The sequence below is a fragment of the Uranotaenia lowii genome, chromosome 3 (assembly GCF_029784155.1).
Source record: "Uranotaenia lowii strain MFRU-FL chromosome 3, ASM2978415v1, whole genome shotgun sequence".
Lineage (NCBI taxonomy): Eukaryota > Metazoa > Arthropoda > Insecta > Diptera > Culicidae > Uranotaenia > Uranotaenia lowii.
The window spans coordinates 300,216,689-300,238,076 of NC_073693.1; the positions used below are offsets into that span (position 1 = coordinate 300,216,689).

At 40.5% G+C, this 21,388-nt stretch overlaps 1 protein-coding gene across 1 annotated transcript in view; it reads left to right on the plus strand.

The window, feature by feature from the left end:
• The first annotated feature begins 437 nt into the window (after positions 1 to 437).
• The window catches only part of LOC129757347 (mucin-2-like), a 44,361-nt gene continuing 23,410 nt past the window's right edge, over positions 438 to 21,388 (plus strand). The window contains exon 1 of the mRNA XM_055754542.1: positions 438 to 982. Within this exon, the coding sequence (XP_055610517.1) occupies positions 836 to 982 (147 nt within the window). The 5' untranslated portion in view covers positions 438 to 835. The remainder of the gene's footprint in view (positions 983 to 21,388) is intronic.

The window sequence follows — 21,388 nt, forward strand, 5'->3', positions numbered from 1 at the left end:
AAGAGTCACTATCCCGAGCGAGAAAACTGCAATCTAAGTGTGTAATTTTGACCGAGAGTGCCAAAAATTTCTACCGCACTGGAAAACACAATGGATAAAAATAAAAAAACGCTCAAATTTCAAACTCATCTGATTGAACCACCGACCAGTGATACAAAACTACAGAAGTAATCAAGCCACAGATTAAATTTCAAAATTATGAGGACATTGAATGTTTTGTACTCCAGTTTGTTGTTGAATTTTTTAAATGTACATAAGTTTTTTTTCTACGTGCATAAAATCTTAAAAAAGCACAATCGAATGTTCTGGCAACACTCTTCTCAGCCGACGCGACGTTCGCGAGTCGACAAAAGAAAATGCGACGCAAAAGGGAAAACGTGATAATAAACAATAACAAAAGCAAACGAAAAACATCAGCCATCACTCGTCGATCTCGCTCGCTGCTGGTCAGAAAAGTTGGCTTCCATTTTTGTTTGAAATCTACGGTGCTAATTTGTGGCCCCAAAAGTGATTCGAAACGTGTTGTCCCCGGTCGAAAAGTGTCCGTTTGTCTGCTTCCGCCCGTTTGTGACCGTCGGCGGATGTTGGCGAAGTGTAAAGTGTGACCGCGTGCTCGTTTTTCGAGTGAATTTGTTAATTCTTGTGTGCGACTGGTTCCTGATCAGTTTTTTTTTGTTGGTTATCCTTGGGTAGAGGAAAGAGGAGCGGAGGAACCAAGATTTCATTTTATACCCACACGGTTAATAGGAAAGGATAATGACCAGTGACGGGAAGTAATTTCGGAAGAATAAAAAAGAATACCAATACGATCATTAATCCGCGTTGTGTGCCAGCCATGGGAAGGGCAACGATGACGCGGCTCAAAGCCGGAATTAAGGCTTCGGCCATTCTCGACCAGGGAGCCAAAAGGCAGCGCCGGTCGGATGCGGCGAAGAAGCAAGAGGAGTGCGCCAAAAAGAAGAAGCTGGACCTCTGGAAAAAGGTAAGAGGTTGGCCAATGTTGCTCCGATAATGGGTGACACATTTTTTCTTTGTTTGGGTACCCAAAGTTTTGTTTGAATTTGTGTTTATTTGACCGCCCGAAAATTCCTATCGAAAAGGGGGGCGATGATGAAAAAATCAACAACAAAAACGCTAACCAAATAACATGTTCTACTTGCATCTAATAATAAGGGTGATGTAACGCCTATATTTTTCTATTTGCTATCCGATTTAGCTACCGGGTTAAGTTACCGGAGAGATATTATCCGATAGAAATATTTTAGATTTCTTGCGCAGCAAATAAAATGAAGTAGGACATTATTTTGCTTTACTTTGAAAAACTTGTTTCTTTGTTTTTTCTCTTTTGTTTCCAATGAAAATATTAAACAAAATAATAAGGTTTTTTTTATCAATCGTTCCACCAAAGGAAATCAAATTAACATTTTCGTCAAATCTACTGATTGTCTCGACGTTTTATTAAGCCGGAACAAACATCAAATTCTTCTTTTGTAACCCTCCTTTCCCTAGATTTTCCTGAAAATCCCGAAGGAAGGGAATAAATGAAGTTTAAGGTTTAAGGTTTAAGGTTGAAAATGACGATGAATTCTTCGAAAATTCAAACTTTATATGCACCCAAATTAACATAATCAAGATCGGGGCTGTAGCTTTTTTCTAAACCCGTCTTGTTGCTATGTGTATTTCAGTCAATATTCCGAAAGTTAGACTTCGAGTGTCTCTAAATTGCAGGAGATTTCTAAGACAACTTTAAATCATTTCGGCTCCATCTTGTAACTATTCTGGTCTGGCCACAGGAGCCATCTGGAACTCCTGATGAAAGATTAGCTAAACATGTCTGCAATCGCAAACGATGGTCTACCTACATCATCTCAGATCACACCATTTACCAGATATGTTGCATCAGACATGTGATTTTCGCTGAGAATCACTTCATATCCTCTAATGAAATAACGTTCAAATGGAGATCCAATTCTTCGATGACAGCTTAGTAATAATCATCGCATTCACAGGCTATCACAAAATCATCGACATAAACAGCCATGTTATCAATCTTTTCCTTGAATCTTCACATGCAAGCAGCAATCGTGCGTTGATGATTTAAATTCCTTATTTTTTAGCACACCGTAAACCTTTGGATTAAATACTTATATTTTTTCCACAAATGGGATACCACGGTATGAACGCAGCCGTACATATGGGGCTTAGAAAATTTTCTCTGAGAAACTGGTTGTTTCATGAGAATCCGATCAGAAGAGAAAAACAAAGTTACCTATATCAATATGAGATATTTTTATAGTCGTTTTTTTATATCAAAACTAGCTGATCCCATACGAACTCCGTTTCGCTTTCAACTTGGAATATATCATGAACAGTTTGCATGAAAGTCTATTGCCAAGCATTTTCCAGATGCACTTCCGTTCCGAATTCATTATTAAGTAATGATTGCAAAAATATTGGACGATCACTTTTTCTGTCGTCTGATACTGATACAGGAATCAATTGACCGTGCCAAAAAAACAACTCGTATAAATTTCGACTCGATCTTGCATAACAACGCAATTATTGCCAAAAAGTTAAATCTCTTTCGTTGACCTCTTCTACAATCTTTGATATCTGAAATCGGTTGCCTTTTCCTCAAAACTCCCGTGTGCAAATTTTCAAAGGAATTCATTGAAAAATTCATTGATATGGATGACCCCTTTTGTCGACCCCTGGCAAAACATTTGATATCTGAAATCGATTGCCCGTCCCTGAAAATTACCGTGTGCAAATTTTTATCCCAATCCGATGTATAATAACGACGATATTCCAAAAATATTGAAAGGTTAATATGGACGATCTCCTTTGCTGGCCCCTTACACTGATTTTAATACCTGGAATCGATTGCTCGTCCTTCAAAACTCTCGTGTACCAATTTCCATCTGAATCCGATGTACAATAACGACAATATCGCATTAACAGTGAATAGTTAAAACGGACGACCCCTTTTGCCGACCCCTTACTCGGAATTTGATACCTTACATCGATTGCACGTCACTCAAAACTATCGTGTACCAATTTTCATCTGAATACGATGTATAATAACGTCAATATAGCAAAAACAGCGAACAGTTAATATGGACGACCCCTTTCACAAAATTTGACACTTGAAATCCATTGCTCGTCTTTCAAAACACTCATGTGCAAATTTCCAACACAGACCGACGAAAAGTAACTTCAATATCGTGAAAACAATATTTGTCTTGTATGAACGACCCCCTTCAGAAGGTGTAGACTTTTTGTAGTCCGTATTTGACGTGACTCAACTAGAAAATTTATTCTTTTGTTAATTTACAATGTTGTTGATAAATATGAGACCAGATTACTTACAAATTGTAATGTACTATATGGTAACTCTAGCATCTATGCTACTGTGCTCTCAAACCTGATGAGCTTTCGAGTAGTTAATAAACGAAGGCTCTGTCGCTGATTGTGAGATCAGTTTGAACTAAGGTCTAGAGTAAAGTAGATGTGTTTTATTATATTGAGGAACTCTACACAAATAAGTCTTCTACTTCGATCAAAACGAGTTTGCCGAAGATCCTACAACCAGTTCCGGATTCGGATTCCTGTTAAATTATGATAAAGTTACTTTCTGGTGTTTTTATAACAAAGAAGGTTACTTACGATCTCATGGAGAATATAGAGCAAAATATTTCGCAAATACAATATTTATCCGGGAACGACAATTACGGCAGTGAATTCGACCTAATCGGAACACATTTCTTCAATTAGCAAATCGTATTTGATATTTGGAGAATATTATTACAACTTACGTTCAATCAAACTACTGATCGGAACCTTGCTAGAATAGCATCAAACTCAGCTAAGAAAATGCTGCACTTCGGCACGAGAGAATACAATTTCAAGCAGAACTATAATTTTCACCAATCTATCAAACACGTTTCTCAATTTTTTCCGACTTTTCTACTTTTTCTTTTCTCCTTTCTCTTCTCACCTGTCGAAGCTAATCTGTCACAAGATGGGTTTGATGTTCCCCCTAATTTCACCCTCTCAGGGCCGTAGCAACAGAAGGGGTCATCCAAAAATCTGAGAACATTTTTCATCCTTCCTGGTCCTAATGAGCATCCATGCCAAATTTCAGACCTCTAGCTCTTAAGACGGCTGAGTCTATAGAGGACAAACAAACAAACATACAGAAATTGCTTTTTATATATATAGATGAGATATAATTTAGTACTGGTAGGATATTAAAATATCTCAAATGGATGATTCCAGTGAATTTCGATTGGAGATGAGTTCCTTGTAGGTTTTTGTTTCAGCATTTCCGTTGCGTCCTAATTTCAAGTTCGCTTCTATCGGAGTTGACACGGGGTTACATTCCAGCATTCCAAATCGCCTCAATAGGTTGCTGATGTACTTCGGTTGACTGACTTCCGTTTTTCCAGGTTCACGGTCTATCTTCAGGCCAAAGAATTGCTTGGTTTCACCCATGTCTTTCATTCCAAATTTCTTAGATAATTTCTTTTTCAAATTTTTCAGCTCAGCTACATCGTTGGAAACCAATAGAATATCATCCACATAAAGGAGTAGATGGATGATATTCTTTCCAGCTTCAAACTTGTATAGGCAGCTGTCCAGTTCCGACCTCTCGAATCCAAGTTTGAGAACATAGGAGTTGAAGACTTCATTCCAGCTTCTAGTCGCTTGCTTTAATCCGTTAAGAGATTTCTTAAGACGGCACATCAAATACCGGTCACCAGAATCATATTCCTCCGGCTGGCTCATGAAGATCTCTTCCTTCAATCGACCATTCAAAGACGCCGTCTTGACGTCCATTTGATGAATGAAGTAGTTCCGTTGTGTCTCAATTGCTAATAATATACTCACCGTCGTAACCTTAGCAACAGGGGCAAACATCTCGTTGTGATCCATATCTTTACGCTGCGAGGAATAACCTATCACAACTAGACGGGCCTTGCAACCTTCCACGTCACCGTTGCTGTCGATAACATTTCTGTTCTGCGGCGTTGGCACCAATTCTCAAGTTTCATTCCGTCGTAAAGATTCTAATTCGCTTTCGATCGCCGTTTTCCAAAATTTCAAGTCATCACGTTTTTTCAGGCCCTCGATAGTTTTCGGCAAATCTTCCACAAAACTTTCAGCATTCAGTCCGTACTCGACCAACGCTTCAGCATGGCACGACATCTGGTAATCCTGGAACTTCTCTGGAGCACAAGTTTTACGTTTCGGCCTTTCTGCTGTCACCGCTTCGTTTCGCTGAGGGTCCAATTTATCTTCTTCTACCAACGTATCAACGAAATTATTTTCAGGATACACTATTTCATCAGCAGGTTCTTCCAATTCAGTTGGAAATGGTGCCTCTGTCACGGGTTCTTAGGTTTCCTCTTCCGGATTCATCCATGCTCTAGACCTCGGCTTCTCATCAAACATTACATCTCTTGAAACAAAGAGCTTCTTTTTCGTTGTGTTCCAAATGCGATAACCGTTAGTGGCGTAACCGATCATCACATTCTTCTCGGCCCTCGGATCAAGCTTATCTCGATGTTGCTTGGGAACGTGAGTATAAGACCTACAAGTTGTCCACATCCGGCTTCCTCTGGTACCACATTTCGTAGAGCGTCTTCATTTCTCGTAGTGCTGAAGTCGGACTTCGGTTTCCAAGCTAGGCAGCTGTTCAGCACAGCTTCACCCCACATCATTTTCGGCAATCCAGTGTCAAAAATCAGCGACCTCGATTTATCCAGCAGCGTCCTATTCATCCGTTCTGCTACACCGTTTTGTTGTGGGGTGTAGGGAACGGTGAATTCGATTGAGATGCCTTCTTGCCGACTCATCTTCTGGAACTTGTTGCTAGCGTACTCATCGCCATTGTCGCACCTCAAGCTGACAATTTCCAATCCAAAATAGGCCGTCAATTTCGCTCAGTACTCCAGGAATTTTTCGAAAACCTCGTCTTTCGCTTCCAACAGGTAAACCACCGTGAAGTGTGTGAAATCATCCACAAACGACACAAAATAACGTTTTTGGTTCCATGTAGTTAGGTAGAATGGCCCGCATAGGTCCGTATGAACCAATTCCAACGGTCTTCTAGATTTCGGTTCTTCAACCTTGACAAACGATAATCGTGAAAATTTTCCAACAACGCACGCTTCACAAACGGTGTCCAGTTTCACTTTGGGTATCGTCTCCTTCGAAATGACCATCTCGTTGCGCCACAGCTTCTGTAGATTCGCAACACCAAGGTGCCCAAATCGTCGATGCCACAAGCCAATATTTAGTGGTATGAATAAGGTTTAGCAATTGCTTCGGTAGCTTTTACTTTGCTCGAAATCAAGCAAAGCAAAAGCCCAAAGCATTTGCTTAGTTTGGTATGAATAAACGTTTGCTTAGCAGATTTGTACTAAAGTCTTAGAACATAGCTTTTGCTCCGAAAAAAAGAGCTATCCAACCAGCAGAATCTTAAATTTTCTAAAGTAAAATGAAAGAAGACGATCAAAAAATTGAAAAGTACGGCTAAAATAGCCATGAAATCGACGGTGCGGGTGGTGGGTGTAAGAACGATCGGAAAATTTAAGTCAATACATGCTCGTATGTTGATGTTTAAAGAAAATTGAATATTGTCAAACATAAAATGGCCTAGCTTTTATCATAAGCTCTCCCACACGTTTTCGGATCGGGATAATCCGATATATAAAAAATAGGCAATAGGCGCGCATCTTAACTTAGATGTTTTTTTTAATCTTTAAATTATAAAAAAATCATATAAATTTGGGAGATCTGAATTATGTTTTAAATTATTACAACTTTCTTCCAACTTCAAGCCGATTGGGACTTCTTCCACTGTAGCCGGATTTTTTTAATTTGAAATATTTACTAATTGATTTGTTTTGTTTCATCTTAGACGAATCATTTCATAAAACGACAGGAATATGAAAAAAGTTGGGTTATCACTTCGACTGTTCTTTATCTATTTTGAAAATGCCTTTTTAAATTGTATTGAAGTGTAATATTGCTAATTTTATAAATTCATGACGTTGTTGAAGAATTTGTTTATTGGAAAAGTCTGCTACCAAGCATGCTTAGAAAATAAAGTAATAGCTAGGAGATTTCTCGAGCGATTGCTTCAGATTTGGGCTTTATTCATACCGAACTAGCTTGTTCTAAAAGTAAAAGCTCCTGACTGAGAAAACAGCTGTCAGAAAAAACTTTATTCATATCAACCGAAGCAATTGCTTTCTGCGACTGCTCGAATGCTCGATTTAGTTTAGCAAAAGCAATTGCTAGGGGTTTTTCATACCACCTATTGTCTGCTTAAGCAAACATTGCATTCGAATTCGGTTGTGGCATGTAGATGTTCAGGTTGTACAACAATCGACCTCACCTTCCGGTAGCAAACAAATTCCCGATCTTCTCGATTTCGACCTTGCCATTGAAATACGTCACCTTGAATACGTCTTGCTCAACTCGTCGCACAGAAAATAAATTGCAACCGAGTTTCGGAATGTACAGAACCCCTTCCAGAAGAGCTCTGTATCGTCTTTTGCTGACAACGGTTTCCGCTCGCACAGTACCGGCATAACGGGTGTTAAATAAAAAATGAGAATGTTTTCAATACCTTTCAGTAACTCTAATAAAGAGCGTAAATTTTTTTTCTCCAAAAAAATTGCTCTTTGGGCTTCCTAGAAACAGTAGGCGTGCAGAGTATTTGAATTATAGGGTACCGTAAACATGTGTGAACGTACCCCCACGCCGAGCATGATGACGTAGTTGTTATGAAATTCTTCTTAAACTCCATAGGAAAAAAATAAATCTACGTTTTTCGTCATTTGCATAAAAAAGTTCAGTAATTAGTGTTAAGGAACTAAAGTTAGTGTTGAAAAAATTGATTTCGGTATGAAATATATCGAATAAAGAGCTTGGAATCATTCCAAAAATCGAATAAGAAAATAGTTACGAGAAATGATGGTTTATTAATAAAATATTTCACTGGTTATGAACTCGAAATTTGCGTGTTAAATGATTTATTAGGATTATTAGATGTGTCTTCTTGTAATATTTTCCATTTTTAAGCTGCCAATATGCTTGGAAATAGTTTCCAGTAATTACAATTTCCACCAAAATTTAGATATTTCCGAGGTTAATTCGCATTTTATGGAGAACCACAAACCAAATCGTATTTTTTGAAGAAGCTCATAAATCTGGAAAGTCGAATTTATGTATTTGAGGACAGTGGCGTACAAATAACTGGCATCAAAAATATTTTTTATGGAAAAACTGTAGAATTCAATACAATGCTCGCTATTTTTCATAACAACTACGTCATCATTCTGGAAATCTCCCAACCAATATGGCGGATGAGGTAACCTGTTATTTCGAAGAACTTTGGTAGGCGTGTTTGGTTTTGCTAGTTTGAATTTAGTCAAAGCAAAGATGGCGTCGAAACAGCACGTGCTCCGCAAACGCATTGTACGGTTCTACGAAACGCATTTCCAGCAAGGAAAAAAGTTCACGGTGGCACATTTTAAGGAAGAAAATGTACCTCCCGAATAGCAAAGACCATGGTATTAATATAACAGAACAGTAATTTTCAATTTAACAATAAACTTCATCCTAATTTCAAGATCTTTATCAACCTTCTTAAATTTTGAAACTACCATGGTTTTTAAAGTAACTGCGAAATGTATTGTTAATTCATGATGTTTCACAGTTGCCGAATATATCAGAAACATGGTATCACAGCGATTATCCTATAATTTTTGTTGTAACAGTGAACTTAATGGTAAAAAGACAATTCAAACCATTCGAATATTGGTAAGCTTTAGCTTTTTTAACCTATTTCCAATTTTTCGTGTAATCGCTTCTCGGCCGGACGGCAATTAGTCGACAATTTTATATCCAGCAAAAATTCTTACGGTGAGTACTTTTGAAGACTTTATTTGCCTTTTTTAATTTCTATGTTTGTTTCTTTTTTTTTTAGGAGCAAAAAGTTGGTCCAGCGTACGAGAATAGGACGTTCGGATGGAGTTGATTTCTCTGGTGAGTACTTTTGGTGTACGTATTAGAGTAAAAAACTCATCGGAAATGGTTTTTCAGAAGCAGACGCAAATAGCAGGCTTCAAACGTAGGCCGTATAAAATGTATGAATTGGACCACATACACAAGTTTGGGACCTGGTACTGGTAGAGATGCTGGAGCCGTCTCCGGGAGAAAGATTAAGGAGGAGGAGAAGGAGGCTCTCTGAGGCGTCGGAACAAAGTGCCAATGGTAAAAAATGACACAGTGAGTGTATCACAGTATAATATAAAAAAAAATAAAAATCTAATAAATTGTTTGGAAGACAGTAAAATAGTTTCTTTTTAATTAAATTCGGAAAGAAAATTTAAAAAACATTCTAGTTTAACCATGAAATTTCACGGTCACGAGGGTTTCTAAAAACTGTGAATAAACATTGATGTTCATCATCGTCAGAACAATATGAATTCAACATAAAACGATGAATTTTACAGTTTCCTTTAGGAAAATTGGAAGCTGAATTAACCATTCACTTCATAGTTTTGCGATTTGAAATGTATGGAAAAAAGTTGATTTTTTCATTGTTAAGTTGCCTAACAACCCCCTTTTTTCATGGTAAATTTTGCTAAAACCATAAGTTACACTGTCGAAAAATATGAATTTCACAGTATATTCAAGGTTTCATGTACCATGATTCGCATAGTTTCAACTATACAATTCACGGTTGCGTGAAAATGAAATTCATGGTCTTTTCACAATGTTTTTCTATTCGGGCTGTCAGTACGGTATATCGTATCCTGGGTTCCCTGAACGTAGAGCGGAAGGTCGGAAGTGGTCTTCCGATGACGATAATGACGAAGCAGAGGAAGATATCGTTAAAGAAGCTGTTTGACAACAAGGACGCAACCAGCCTGCGTGACGCCGGTCGGAAATATGGCTGCTCCCACGTATTGATCCATCGTACCCTCAAGATGGAAGGAATCGTCTGCAGGAAGAAGACGAGGTCGCCGGAGTACACGGAGGAGCAGATTGAGACGGTTAAATCACAGTGTCGGTGGATGACCAAAAAATACCGCGGGACGTCATTCGTTCTGGCTGGCTAGCGTACCTTGAGGAGAAAAAGATACCGTTCGTGCCGAAAGATCGTAATCCAACAAACTTGCCCCAGTGCCGCCCAATAGAGGATTTCTTTGGCTCACTCAGTGCCTTAGTGTATAAAAACAATTGGAGGGCCAAGGACACGAAGCAACTGACTACAAGAATTCATTCACTGACATTTTTTTTAAGAAAATACATTATGTTATTAATAAAAAATACTGAAATCGATGAAAAAAAAATAACAATTTTTTTATATGTGATTGAAAAAATTCTCATTTTTTATTTAACACCCGTTAATCCGCTTCCATACATTGACCGCTTTTGGCAACGATGATTCGAATCGGTTCCGGTAACTTGTGCAGTTACTCAAAACAGGCCTCGGAGTTTAACATATGGTTCGTCGCTATATCCGTAGTATCCGTTTCCACACCAACGTGAGCTTTGCCTCTCTGCTTCCGACCAGCGTCTTTCTTGAAAACTGAACGCTCTTTCCAGTCCGCAGGTTTCTCCTTACAGTCAGCTCGCTTGTGTACCGACCGACTGACCACAGTTGTAGCATTTGCCGACACGGTTCCTCCAGATGCTTCGCCCATGTTCTTGTTGACTCGCCTAGTCTCCTCGTCTAACAAGCTTGTTCTAACGAATCCTAGGTTAAGTCTTACAGGTTCCTCAGTATCCAGAGCGGTCACCAATGCGAGGATAGAGCGAGAGTTAGCATCAAATAACAAATTGCAACTTGTTCGTCGATTTTTGTTCCACTCGCCTTCAAATCTTGCAAAACCTTGTACTTGTCGAATTCCAGTAGGCGACTTTCGATCTCGACATCTTCATGTCTTCATCGTCAGCAATTTCCGGCGGAGAAAAATTTGGCTGCCGAAACATTTCCGTTGGAACGTGTTCTTCAGGGTGTCCCACATATCTTTGGCAGAACGCTTGTCCTTCACGTACTCAAGCTGGTTTTCGGCATGAACAATCACCAATTTGCATTGACGATCTCGCTGCAACCTTTTAGCACACTTCACCGTCCGTACTTCCGGTGTGTCTGTGGTCAAATCCCTTACATACGGTTCCTCACTTGCGCAACGTTCCACGCAGTCCATGAGACCCTTCTCTCCCAACAGGATTTGCATCCGGAACAACCAATTGTCAATGTTTGGTCCCATCGAAAAGCCATTTCTTGGAATCTTCGCTTTCCATCGTTATACCAGAACTCACAGGTCAGAGGCTGGGCGCATATATCAAGTTATAACCTGATGAACGCAGTAATTAAAAGACGTCTGAAGTGTTTGGTAATCTGTTAACAACTAAAGTTTTATTTTCCTAACATTGCTTTCTTCGTTAGTGATCAAGGCTAACTTGGTTACTCTAACACGCGATTCGAATGAACTCGACAATTCACCAGAATTCGCACACAGCACTGCGTTCCATCCATCGTCGCCTTGATCAGTCTGGTCAGCTTCCCGGAGAAGCCGTTCTCGTCCATGATTTTCCATAGCTTGTCACGTTCGTTCGTGTCGTATGCGGCTTTGAAGTTGATGAGTAGGGACTTGCTGTTCACGGCATTTTTGGAGGATTTGCCGTAGTGTGAAGATCTCCGGTAGCTGTTCTGTGTCCCAGATCCGGACCATCAAGCGGTGTAGGCAATCGGTCAACTTGTCCGGGCCCATTTTGATGAGTTCAGCTGCGATACCATCCTTCCCAGCCGATTTGTTGCTGTTCAGCTGGCGAATGGCTTCTTTAACCCACTCGAGACGGATTGCACACCGTGTGTGCAATGACTTTCCGAGGCTATAAGACCGATTGCACACCGTGTGTGCAATGGAAGTGGTTTTAACTTTTTCATGATTTTGATGAAACTAGTGGACAAATTTTATTGGTTCTTGAACCAATAGAATCTGTAAAGCATAGGTAAACATAATTTGACAATGGTTTCAATGTGAATGAAAATGTTTTCAAAATATCTGGGTATGAAAATGACATAAAATTATTCAGCGCAGACAGAATTTCGTTTCGTACAGACTATTGTCGATACAGACAATAGGGCATTTGCAGGCTATTTGTGCTGTTGTTGTGGAAGTTTGCGTTGTTGATTGTTTAGGTTTAGGTGTGGAGAGAATAACTGAAATTGATATGCATCTTGGACCTGGTGTATAGCGTTTGTGTGAATTCCGTATTGTAAAGTCTTATTTTAAATTCTCAAGATTTAGAGTGTGCTATCGGGTTCTTTAGCCCTTGGCGGGGAGTTTTAGTAGATTCTACTTTCACAAAGGTGTTCTTGAAATTTCTGTCTTATAGTTGAAAATATTATTTACGGTAGCTATCGAATGATCAAATAAAATTTTAATTATTGGTGACTTTTAACAATTTATTTAAAAAAAAACAAATGGAATAAACTTTAGCTCTGTAAGTGTTTCCTCATAATACCATCATCATTGAATTTTATTTTTTTTTCATGAAATTTATTCAAACAATCAATTGATGAATTTCTAGTAAATTCTAGTTTTATATTGCATTAAATTTTTAAAAATTTTAAGACTCCGTTCGATGTGCCTTCATGAAATGTTGGACAAATCACCCTTATTCCAAGGTGCTATTCAGAAAAATGTACGGAAGATTTTGTGATGAACACTAAATTTTTCATTGCATATTTTTTCTGAAATATAGTTCTAAATTAATACAAGAATAATTTAACCGGAGTTTAATAGTTAGACTACTTAAATAGTTCTCGAATATAAAAAAATCCACAGGAGAAAAAAATGGGTAGAAACCGACAAAGTAGAAACCATCGTCATAAATCACAAGAGTATTCACATTTTTATTGGAAAAAAGTTTTAAAAACACTAATTGTTTTTTCATACCACATTACATAATATTCTTTGCATTATATTTTTTTCTTTTATAACCAAACAAAAATTGAAACGAAGGTTGATCATGTTTTAAATGGTGTATTTTCATTTTTCTGCCCATTGCAATGTAGCTCCTCGAAATAATTTTATTTCGAGGAGCGGACTGCACACACGGTGTGCAATGGATGTTTTTCGTAAATTTACGATTTTATTTTGAAAATTTCATTGTATTCATGTTTTTCAGATAAAAATTGATCGAAATAAAGAATAAAAATTTTTGGCTCCTGGGGGACGCGTTCGAAAAAAGTCACCGTCTCGAATGGGTTAACTTCACTCATCGTTAGGAGTTGCTCCTCTACGTCGTTGGCTATGCCGGAGATGTACCTCTCCCCACCGTCTTGGTTTCCTGCATGTGTGCCGTTCAGGTGTTTATCGAAGTGCTGCTTCCACCTTTTGATCTCCTCACGATTGTCCGTCAGGATGCCCCCGTCCTTATCCCGGCACATTTCGGCTTGCGGCACGAAGCCTTTGCGGGATGCGTTGAGCTTATGATAGAACCTTCGTGTTTCCGGGGAACGGTGCAGCTGCTCCAGTTCCTCGAGCTCCTCCTCCTCCAGGCGGCGCTTTTTCTCCTGGAAAATTCGAATTCGCTGCCTCTCCCGCTGTCGGTGATTTTCCACATTTCGACAGGTGCTTCTTTGCACTACTGCCGCGCGCGCGGCGTTCTCTGCGTTTATCACCCTAATAGACTTCTCGTCGAACCAGTCGTTCCGTCGTGTTCGTTCCACATGCCCGATGACGTTCTCCGCAGCACCGTTGATGCTGTCTTGATGGTGTCCCAACAGTCCTCGAGAGGGGCTTCGTCAAGCTCACCCTCTGCCGGCAGGGCTGCTTCGGATAGTTTAGAGCGCACCTCCACACGGAAAATAAAAAAAAAGGTAAAATTTACCTTTTTACGAGGTGATTTTTTTCCACCCAGTTTTCACGGTAAATTTTACCTTTTACCTACATTTTACCTTTTTATAATTCACCTAGCAAAAAGGTAAATTCCACCTTTTTCGCATTCACCTAGAAAAATAGTAAATAATACCGTTTTCCCATTCACTGAATTCAGAGGTAAATGCTTGTTGGCTTGATTCAATAAAAATAAAAACAAAATTCATTCAAAAATTGATATTTATTTCAAATAAATAGGGACTTTTACCTTATATTTATTTTTGAAATGCACCGTGTTTAAAATTTTTTTTGAGGCAAGTCCTTTCTTCGTCAGACTCGTGCGGCAATTCGGCTTTCGCGTTCTCCCGAGCCACTATGGCCGCTGAATCCTCCTGCAGGTGCGTCTGATCCGGTTTTTCCGAAACGATATCTGGAAGATAATGTGCAAAACACCTCGAAGCTCAGTGAGCCGATCTGAAACAAAAGCAAAGTATTATGACGTGAACCAGCACAACTCAATGAAAACACCTACCCTTCTGATTCGATTTTCACATATTGGGCACAAAGCCTTCCGGAACGAAAACAGCAAAATTGTTACTTTTTTAGATGAATTATTGAACCGTTTTGTTTAGCTAAATCCAGGTCAACTTCACCTCGCTACGAGATCATTTTTACCTTATTTGGATTTACCTTTTTTTTCTAGGTTGTTAGAATCGTTTAGACCCTACTTCCCTGCGCTAGCTCAACAGGGGAACTTTGGATGATCACCGGAGAAATTGGACACTAATAACAATTAAATTTGTGATTCTTGGGCGGACTTTTAAAACCAATTTGAACTTTACAGAAACAAACAACAAGAAAGAATAATTTTGAATTTTAGGGAATGCACTTTTAATTAAGACGCAACAATTTGGATGAAGAAAGACCATACATAACTTTTATTTTAAAAACTTTTCAATTCACTTTTCTTTGTGAGTGTTCTTCAATTTTAGGGGTTAATGAACCAAGAGAAAATGTGGTAAGATTTTGGGGTTTAATTTTGTACTTGCGCATTTATTTTTCAAACTCGACGAACTCGTTGCGGCCGTTTCTCGGTGGTCGACTCGTTGGGGGACTACTGCAGGAACGACGTAACGGGATCCGGATGAAAACAGGAACAGGGCAGTTTCAGGAACAGGTCGGATTGCACTTCGGGCAATCCGAGCAACTACTCGGCCTGTTGGGCGTAGGCCTGTCGTTCACTACACGGTCCGGGGAGCTATAGAGTTCGTGCACGATAAAACCACGCGAGTGTCTCACGACTATCGAGGGGCTTGTAACGGTTGGTCGGCACTGGAACTCCCAGAGGGAATTCCCACCAGGTCTCACCACAGCCTAAAGTGCCCCTTGGGGGTTGTAACGTAGTCGGGGCACTGTCACTTGCACGACCTAAAGCACTCACGGGTCACCGGTGTTCTTTAACAAAGGGCTGATGGTGATTAGCGACACTGGGGGAAAACTAATGTACTGGGGCTCCCTTCACTAAGCCACCTCGACCGACCAGTTGGGGAAAAACGGCGTGAAGTCTTCCAACTGGCCGTTGAAAAAACTATCCAGATCACAACTGGATCTAATGTAACGTGGGAAGGGGGTCAGAGCCACCCAATTGCGGATACGAACGATTGTCACGTTTTGGTGTGTGACCGCGCAGTTGCTGCTCCACCTCGGACCGGAACTTGCATAAAAAGCCCCGCGTCTTGCGAGCTCCTCCTATTTATACTTTTCACCGAAAGGCATGCCTCTCATTTTAGCCCTGTTCCCATTTCCCGTCTGTGATGTTCTCGTCCCCTTCGATGACAGCAACATGACAGGAACGAAACAGGAACTTGACATGTAGAGGGCTGGTGTCTTATTTTCTAACATCTCTTTTTATAGCGTGCATTCCAGAACAAATTATACTAGACTAACAAAACTAATTCCTAACAAATAACTAACTAAATAAATAATGAATGATTACGGCAAAAATAAATAAATAAATAAATAAATAAATAAATAAATGAATAAATAAATGAATAAATAACAAAAATTTTAACAAATAAATAAATAAACAAAAACTAAATCCCTAAGTGACACCAGCCGATTGCTATTAAAATTAGGACAAGACACCACACAAACATGTAGATATCTTATCCTAATTTTAGACATTTACGAACAATAATTTTTATTTACAATATTTACAAAGTTTTCATCCAAACTGGCCCAAAAATCACAATTTTTATTGTAACCAATAAATGAATGGTTACAATCTTCCCGGAGTCGGGGGTGAAAAAACCCGAGGACCAATGCATCGTGGTGGCTCCCTTAGCCTTAAAATCGCAACATATTCTAGAGTAATTTAGTCATAGCCAACCAGAGGAATCTTCCCATGTCGTCGATTCTAATGCCGGGTCACAACACACCATGTGTAATCGCGTAACCTACCGCCGCTCCCTTAGCATTAGAATCGCAACATATTCTAGGGTAATTGGGTCATCATTGCAGAGGAATCTTCTCACGTAGACGATTTTAAGGCCGGGTCACTAGACACGGTTGCAAAGTTCCTGTCTCGAACGAGGGTTTTTTCCTTGGGTTCTCCGCTGATTAACTTCACAGAAATGTAACGGAATATCCTCGTAGCCATTGTGAAGTAAGAGTGCAAGCACTTCACATACCGTGGCTCCCTTGGTCTTCAATTCGCAACATATTCTAGAGTAATTGAGTCATATCCAAGCAGAGGAATCTCCTCATGTCGTCGATTCTAATGCCGGGTCACTATGCACGGCAGGAATTTGCGCCTTACCTACCGCGGCTCCCTTAGCATTAGGATCGCTACATTAATTTGTTCATGCTTGCAGAGGAATCTTCTCACGTAGCCGATTTGAAGACGGGGTTACAAAGCACGGTAACAATGACCCAAGATTTTTCCCGAAAGACGCCCATTTCTGTTCGTTCCTCAACGGAGTCATCCCGAACTAGTCGCCAAAACAAAGTCTTCCCTCCACCAAATTACGAGTCCATAATAGGAATTACTGATCACTGACTACCATTTTGCGTCATCTCAAAAAAGTTCCATCTTTCTCTCCTCTGATCCAAATCGTTTCTCAAAACCAAAAGTGTCCCCCCCAATCATTCAGTGTGCGATCTCATCCAGCAGGCTCTCAGAAAATTAAGAGATCATAAATTGCCAAAACACCTCTTATCAAATGTTTTTCAATACCAGATTTGCAGTGACGACGGATTTATTTCCGTATTTACCCAAAATAAGCCAAAAATAATTAACTAAATTAATGATACCTTAAATCACGCATTCTTTCTTCATTCACCCGACTAGTATTATCTTTCGTTCCTTTAATCATTCATACTCCCATTCATGCTATCATTCACCCTTCAATCCCTATAACTAACATCCAACACTTTATTACATTATTACTAACAGAAAACTTAAACTTATTCATCAGTTTCAGTTCGTACGCAACTGAAACGATTGATTTTATTAGAAGAATTACCAACTCGAAACGTAATTTCATTTATCGCTCAATTTTGAGTGCAAAATAGCGAAATAACGCAGAATTGGGTTTAATTCTTTCATCGTGTGTAAACATCGCATTAACTGGCTGCGTCCTGAGCCAAACTGAACGAAACTCGCTTTCGTTGATGATGACTGCTGGTGGTTGATGATGACGGACGGATGATGACGTGGCATTTAAACGTCAGTCATGCTTGCGTGGTTTTATTTTGATTTTAGTTCGGCATGTGGAAAACGATGGCAGGAAGATTAGAGTAAATTGAGAAAGTAAGTGAATTTACGAGCCCTGTGCTAATCAAAATTCGATTTCAGGTGTTACAAAGTCGTCAAAATGATAGCTTCTCCTGAGCGGCTCGCTGGTTCGGGAAGGATTGACTACCTAGGAGGTAACCTGACTGGTGCTGTTCTGGCTCGCAGTTCCACATTTTTTTTTCCAAGAGCCGATACCAGCTATTAAAAACGCTACGGATGGCTCGCTGGTACCTTAGGAGACACATGAACAGCAGGTACGAAATGAAATATTTCCTATTTTCTTCAAATCAGGTGGTGCTTATGTTTTTAGGTGGTTCATTAGTCAAGCTCGAAGGTAACTGATTGCTAGTTCCTACGTACACGAAGGCAATGCCCGGACCGGAATCTGACTTTGTTGTCTGGAAGGATGCCTAAACCGGGGAATAATTTCCTGTTTACTTCCTTCGAGAAGCTAGCGAACAATATGTTGATAACGCAGTGAACAATGAAGGCATCTTGTGCCATATTCATCGAATGTGAGGTCGTGAACCGGTTGGTTGAACCGATCAATCCGCAGATCAAGGTGGGTTATGCCCTGAGCGCAGCATCCCAAAACTACGATTTTGAGAAGCAAAAGTAGCCATAGCTTTCGAGAATAAGGAAAAGGCTCAACAGTAGAGACCTGCTTTCCGCCGTGGTACCCCGGAAACACAATTGTTCCTCTGCTCGAAACCCACCGAGATTGTTAATTGGTACACCTGCACCGTGCAGGACAGTGAGATCCCTGTTACCTAGCTAAAAGGAATCGTCTCGATGAGGTCGGTGGTTTGATATTGGCCGGATTAGAATGCGGACGGTAAAAAAAAACTGCTAGTTCTGGCCTAGATAGCTTCGTCGTGGTGAACTGTGATGAGGTGAGTCTTTTTATTCACTGTTCCTATTTTATTTTTTTACTTCGGCAACAAATACTGTTAACTATTATCTAGGCTGGCTTTATGTGAGCTGCTGGCCAAATACCTAAATCTTTGCCATTTAAATCCTCTAGCTCGTAAGAAGAAGAGCCTCGTACGCTCTTAATTCGACAGGGCAAGAATTGCGGTCCATATTTGGAATTGTAACTTTCCACCGCGTTGGAAAGTTTCATATTCCGCCGATAAACCAACTGCCCTTTCTTGAAAGGTTCAGCTGGACGAATACGTAAATTATAGGTGCGTTGTGAATTGGAGTATGCTTTGGCCAGGTTCTTTTTTACCAGTTCGTAGATGTTAAGAAACAGTTCCTTGCGACGTTTCTCAAACTGTTCAGGAGTTAGACTTTCCCCGTGGCGGGCAAGGCGATAATCGTTTCCTTGCTCAGCATATTCCTGTCCGTGGATGATGAAGAACGGGGTAAATCCAGTGGGGGAGTGAACGCTGGTATTCAAAATCATTTCGAGTTCCGCGATTTTTGTATCCCACTGGCGCTGATCCTCTTTCACGTATGTGCGTATTGCTGCGTTGATGGTTCGGTTTACTCTCTCCACGGGATTCGCCTGCGAATGATACCGTGAGTTCAACCAGTGTGTTATTTTGAATTGATCAAGCAATGACTTGAACTCTTTCGAGAGAAAACTAGAACCGTTATCGGTTATAATTATCTCAGGAACAGAATTCTTCATGAACCATTGATCTTTCAAAATAACGCACAGGGTTGAACTAGCGATTTTCTTCACAGGCTGAACTAAAACCCATTTAGAGAAGTAATCCGAAACCACCAACAAATACTGATTGCCTTTACGACTTCTCGGAAGAGGGCCAATGAAATCTACAGAGATTATTTGCCAGGGACGGTCGGCCAATCGCATTTTTCCCATTTCGGGTACCATAGCTACATGGGACGGCTTCACTTCCTTACAAGTAGTGCATTGGCGGACAAAATTTCGGATTTGCACCGCCATTCGCGGCCAGTAGAACCTCTGTCTTACCCTCGCCAACGTTCGTTCGTATCCGGGATGGAATGCAGAGTTGTGGGAGTCCTGTATTATCTTTCGGATATCCTCCGTTCGTGGAACCATCTTCCATTCAAAATTCGAATCGTGCGGAAAGTCAGGTACCGAGATATACTTAAAAAGGTTACCATTTTCAACCCTAAAATCGACGTATTCATCCGGTTTACTCACAACTTTATGCATCATGGAATCGTACCACGTTGTAGGTGAGCCGTCAATTGCTGCAATGCTACGAGACAGTGCATCAGGAACGATGTTTTCTTTGCCTTTCCTGTGCACTATTCTCATATCATATTGCTGCAGAATGAGCGCCCACCGACTACAACGAGATCCGACTTTCCACTTTGCATTAAGTATGTGAGTAAGAGCGGATGAATCGGTGATCAGAGTAAAATGGTAACCCTCAATATACCCTCTAAAAGCATCTATGGTTAACATAGCTGCCAATGCTTCCTTTTCGGCAGCATGGTAGTTTTTTTGTGGAGTGGTTAGTTTGTGGGAGTAGTACGCGATAACGCACTCTCCGTTCTCCTGCTGCTGCGTTAACACTCCGGCTACGGCTACATCGCTGGCGTCTGTCTGGATAGTGAAAGGGCGGCTGAAATCCGGGCTGGCCAATATGGGTGAGGAAATTAAAAGCTCCTTAATGCGGACAAATGCACTTTCGGCGTCTTCATTCCAGCGAATCAGCTTAGATTTTGTTTGCAGCAGATCAGTCAGAGCTGCCGTGGTTCCACTAAAGTCTGGAATGAATCGCCGATAGTAATTGGCCATTCCAAGAAACCTTCTGAGCTTCGTTACAGTTGAGGGCCGTTCGTATTCTAAAATCGGCCGCACCTTTTCCGGATTCGCCCGTAAACCTTCCGTTCCTAAAAGGTAACCGAGGAAAGGTACTTCGGATACCCCAAATTGTGATTTTTCCCGATTGATACTTAGGTTGGCTTCACGTAGACGACGGGAGATCTCCGTAAGAAGCTGTACATGATGCTCGAATGTTTCTGTAACCACGACGATGTCGTCGAGGTATACAAAAACATTCGGTTCCAGTATACCATGACCCAGTACGGAATCCATGATTTTGGCCAATGACGCAGGACTGTTGATCAACCCGAAACACATCCGGGTATACTGGAACAACCCTTTACCCTGCACGCTGAAAGCTGTGTACCTCCGGGACTCTTTTTCTAAGGGAACCTGTAAGAATGCTTCGGACAGGTCTATTGTAGACAAATATTTTGCCTTTGGTAACTGACTTAATATTCTTCCAGGGTGGGGTAGAGGGTAAGCATCACGGACAGTTCTTTCGTTGATCTTCCGTGCGTCTAAGCAAAGCCGAACTTTGTTGGGTTTAATGACCGGCACGCAATTCAACGACCAGTCGGACTCGCTACGCTCAATGATGCCAGCCTCGAGCAACCGTTCCAGCTCGACAGCTACCAACGCCTGGGTTTTCGGAGACATCACGTAAGGGAATTGACGAACTGGTGGCTTGCCTCTGAATTCCTCCTTCAAGACGATCCGATGAGTGGCCATAGGAGTAATGGTGAGTTTACCGTGACCTGCTGCTAAAAAGCTCGATTTAATCTCCTCTAATTTTCCTTCTTCTTCTAGCGACAAGCAGTTAGAGGGCGAAGAAACATTTTCCAGGACCACTGCATTCACGGAATCTCCAGACAACATAGTGGGAACGATCTGAAATTTGGTCCAAAA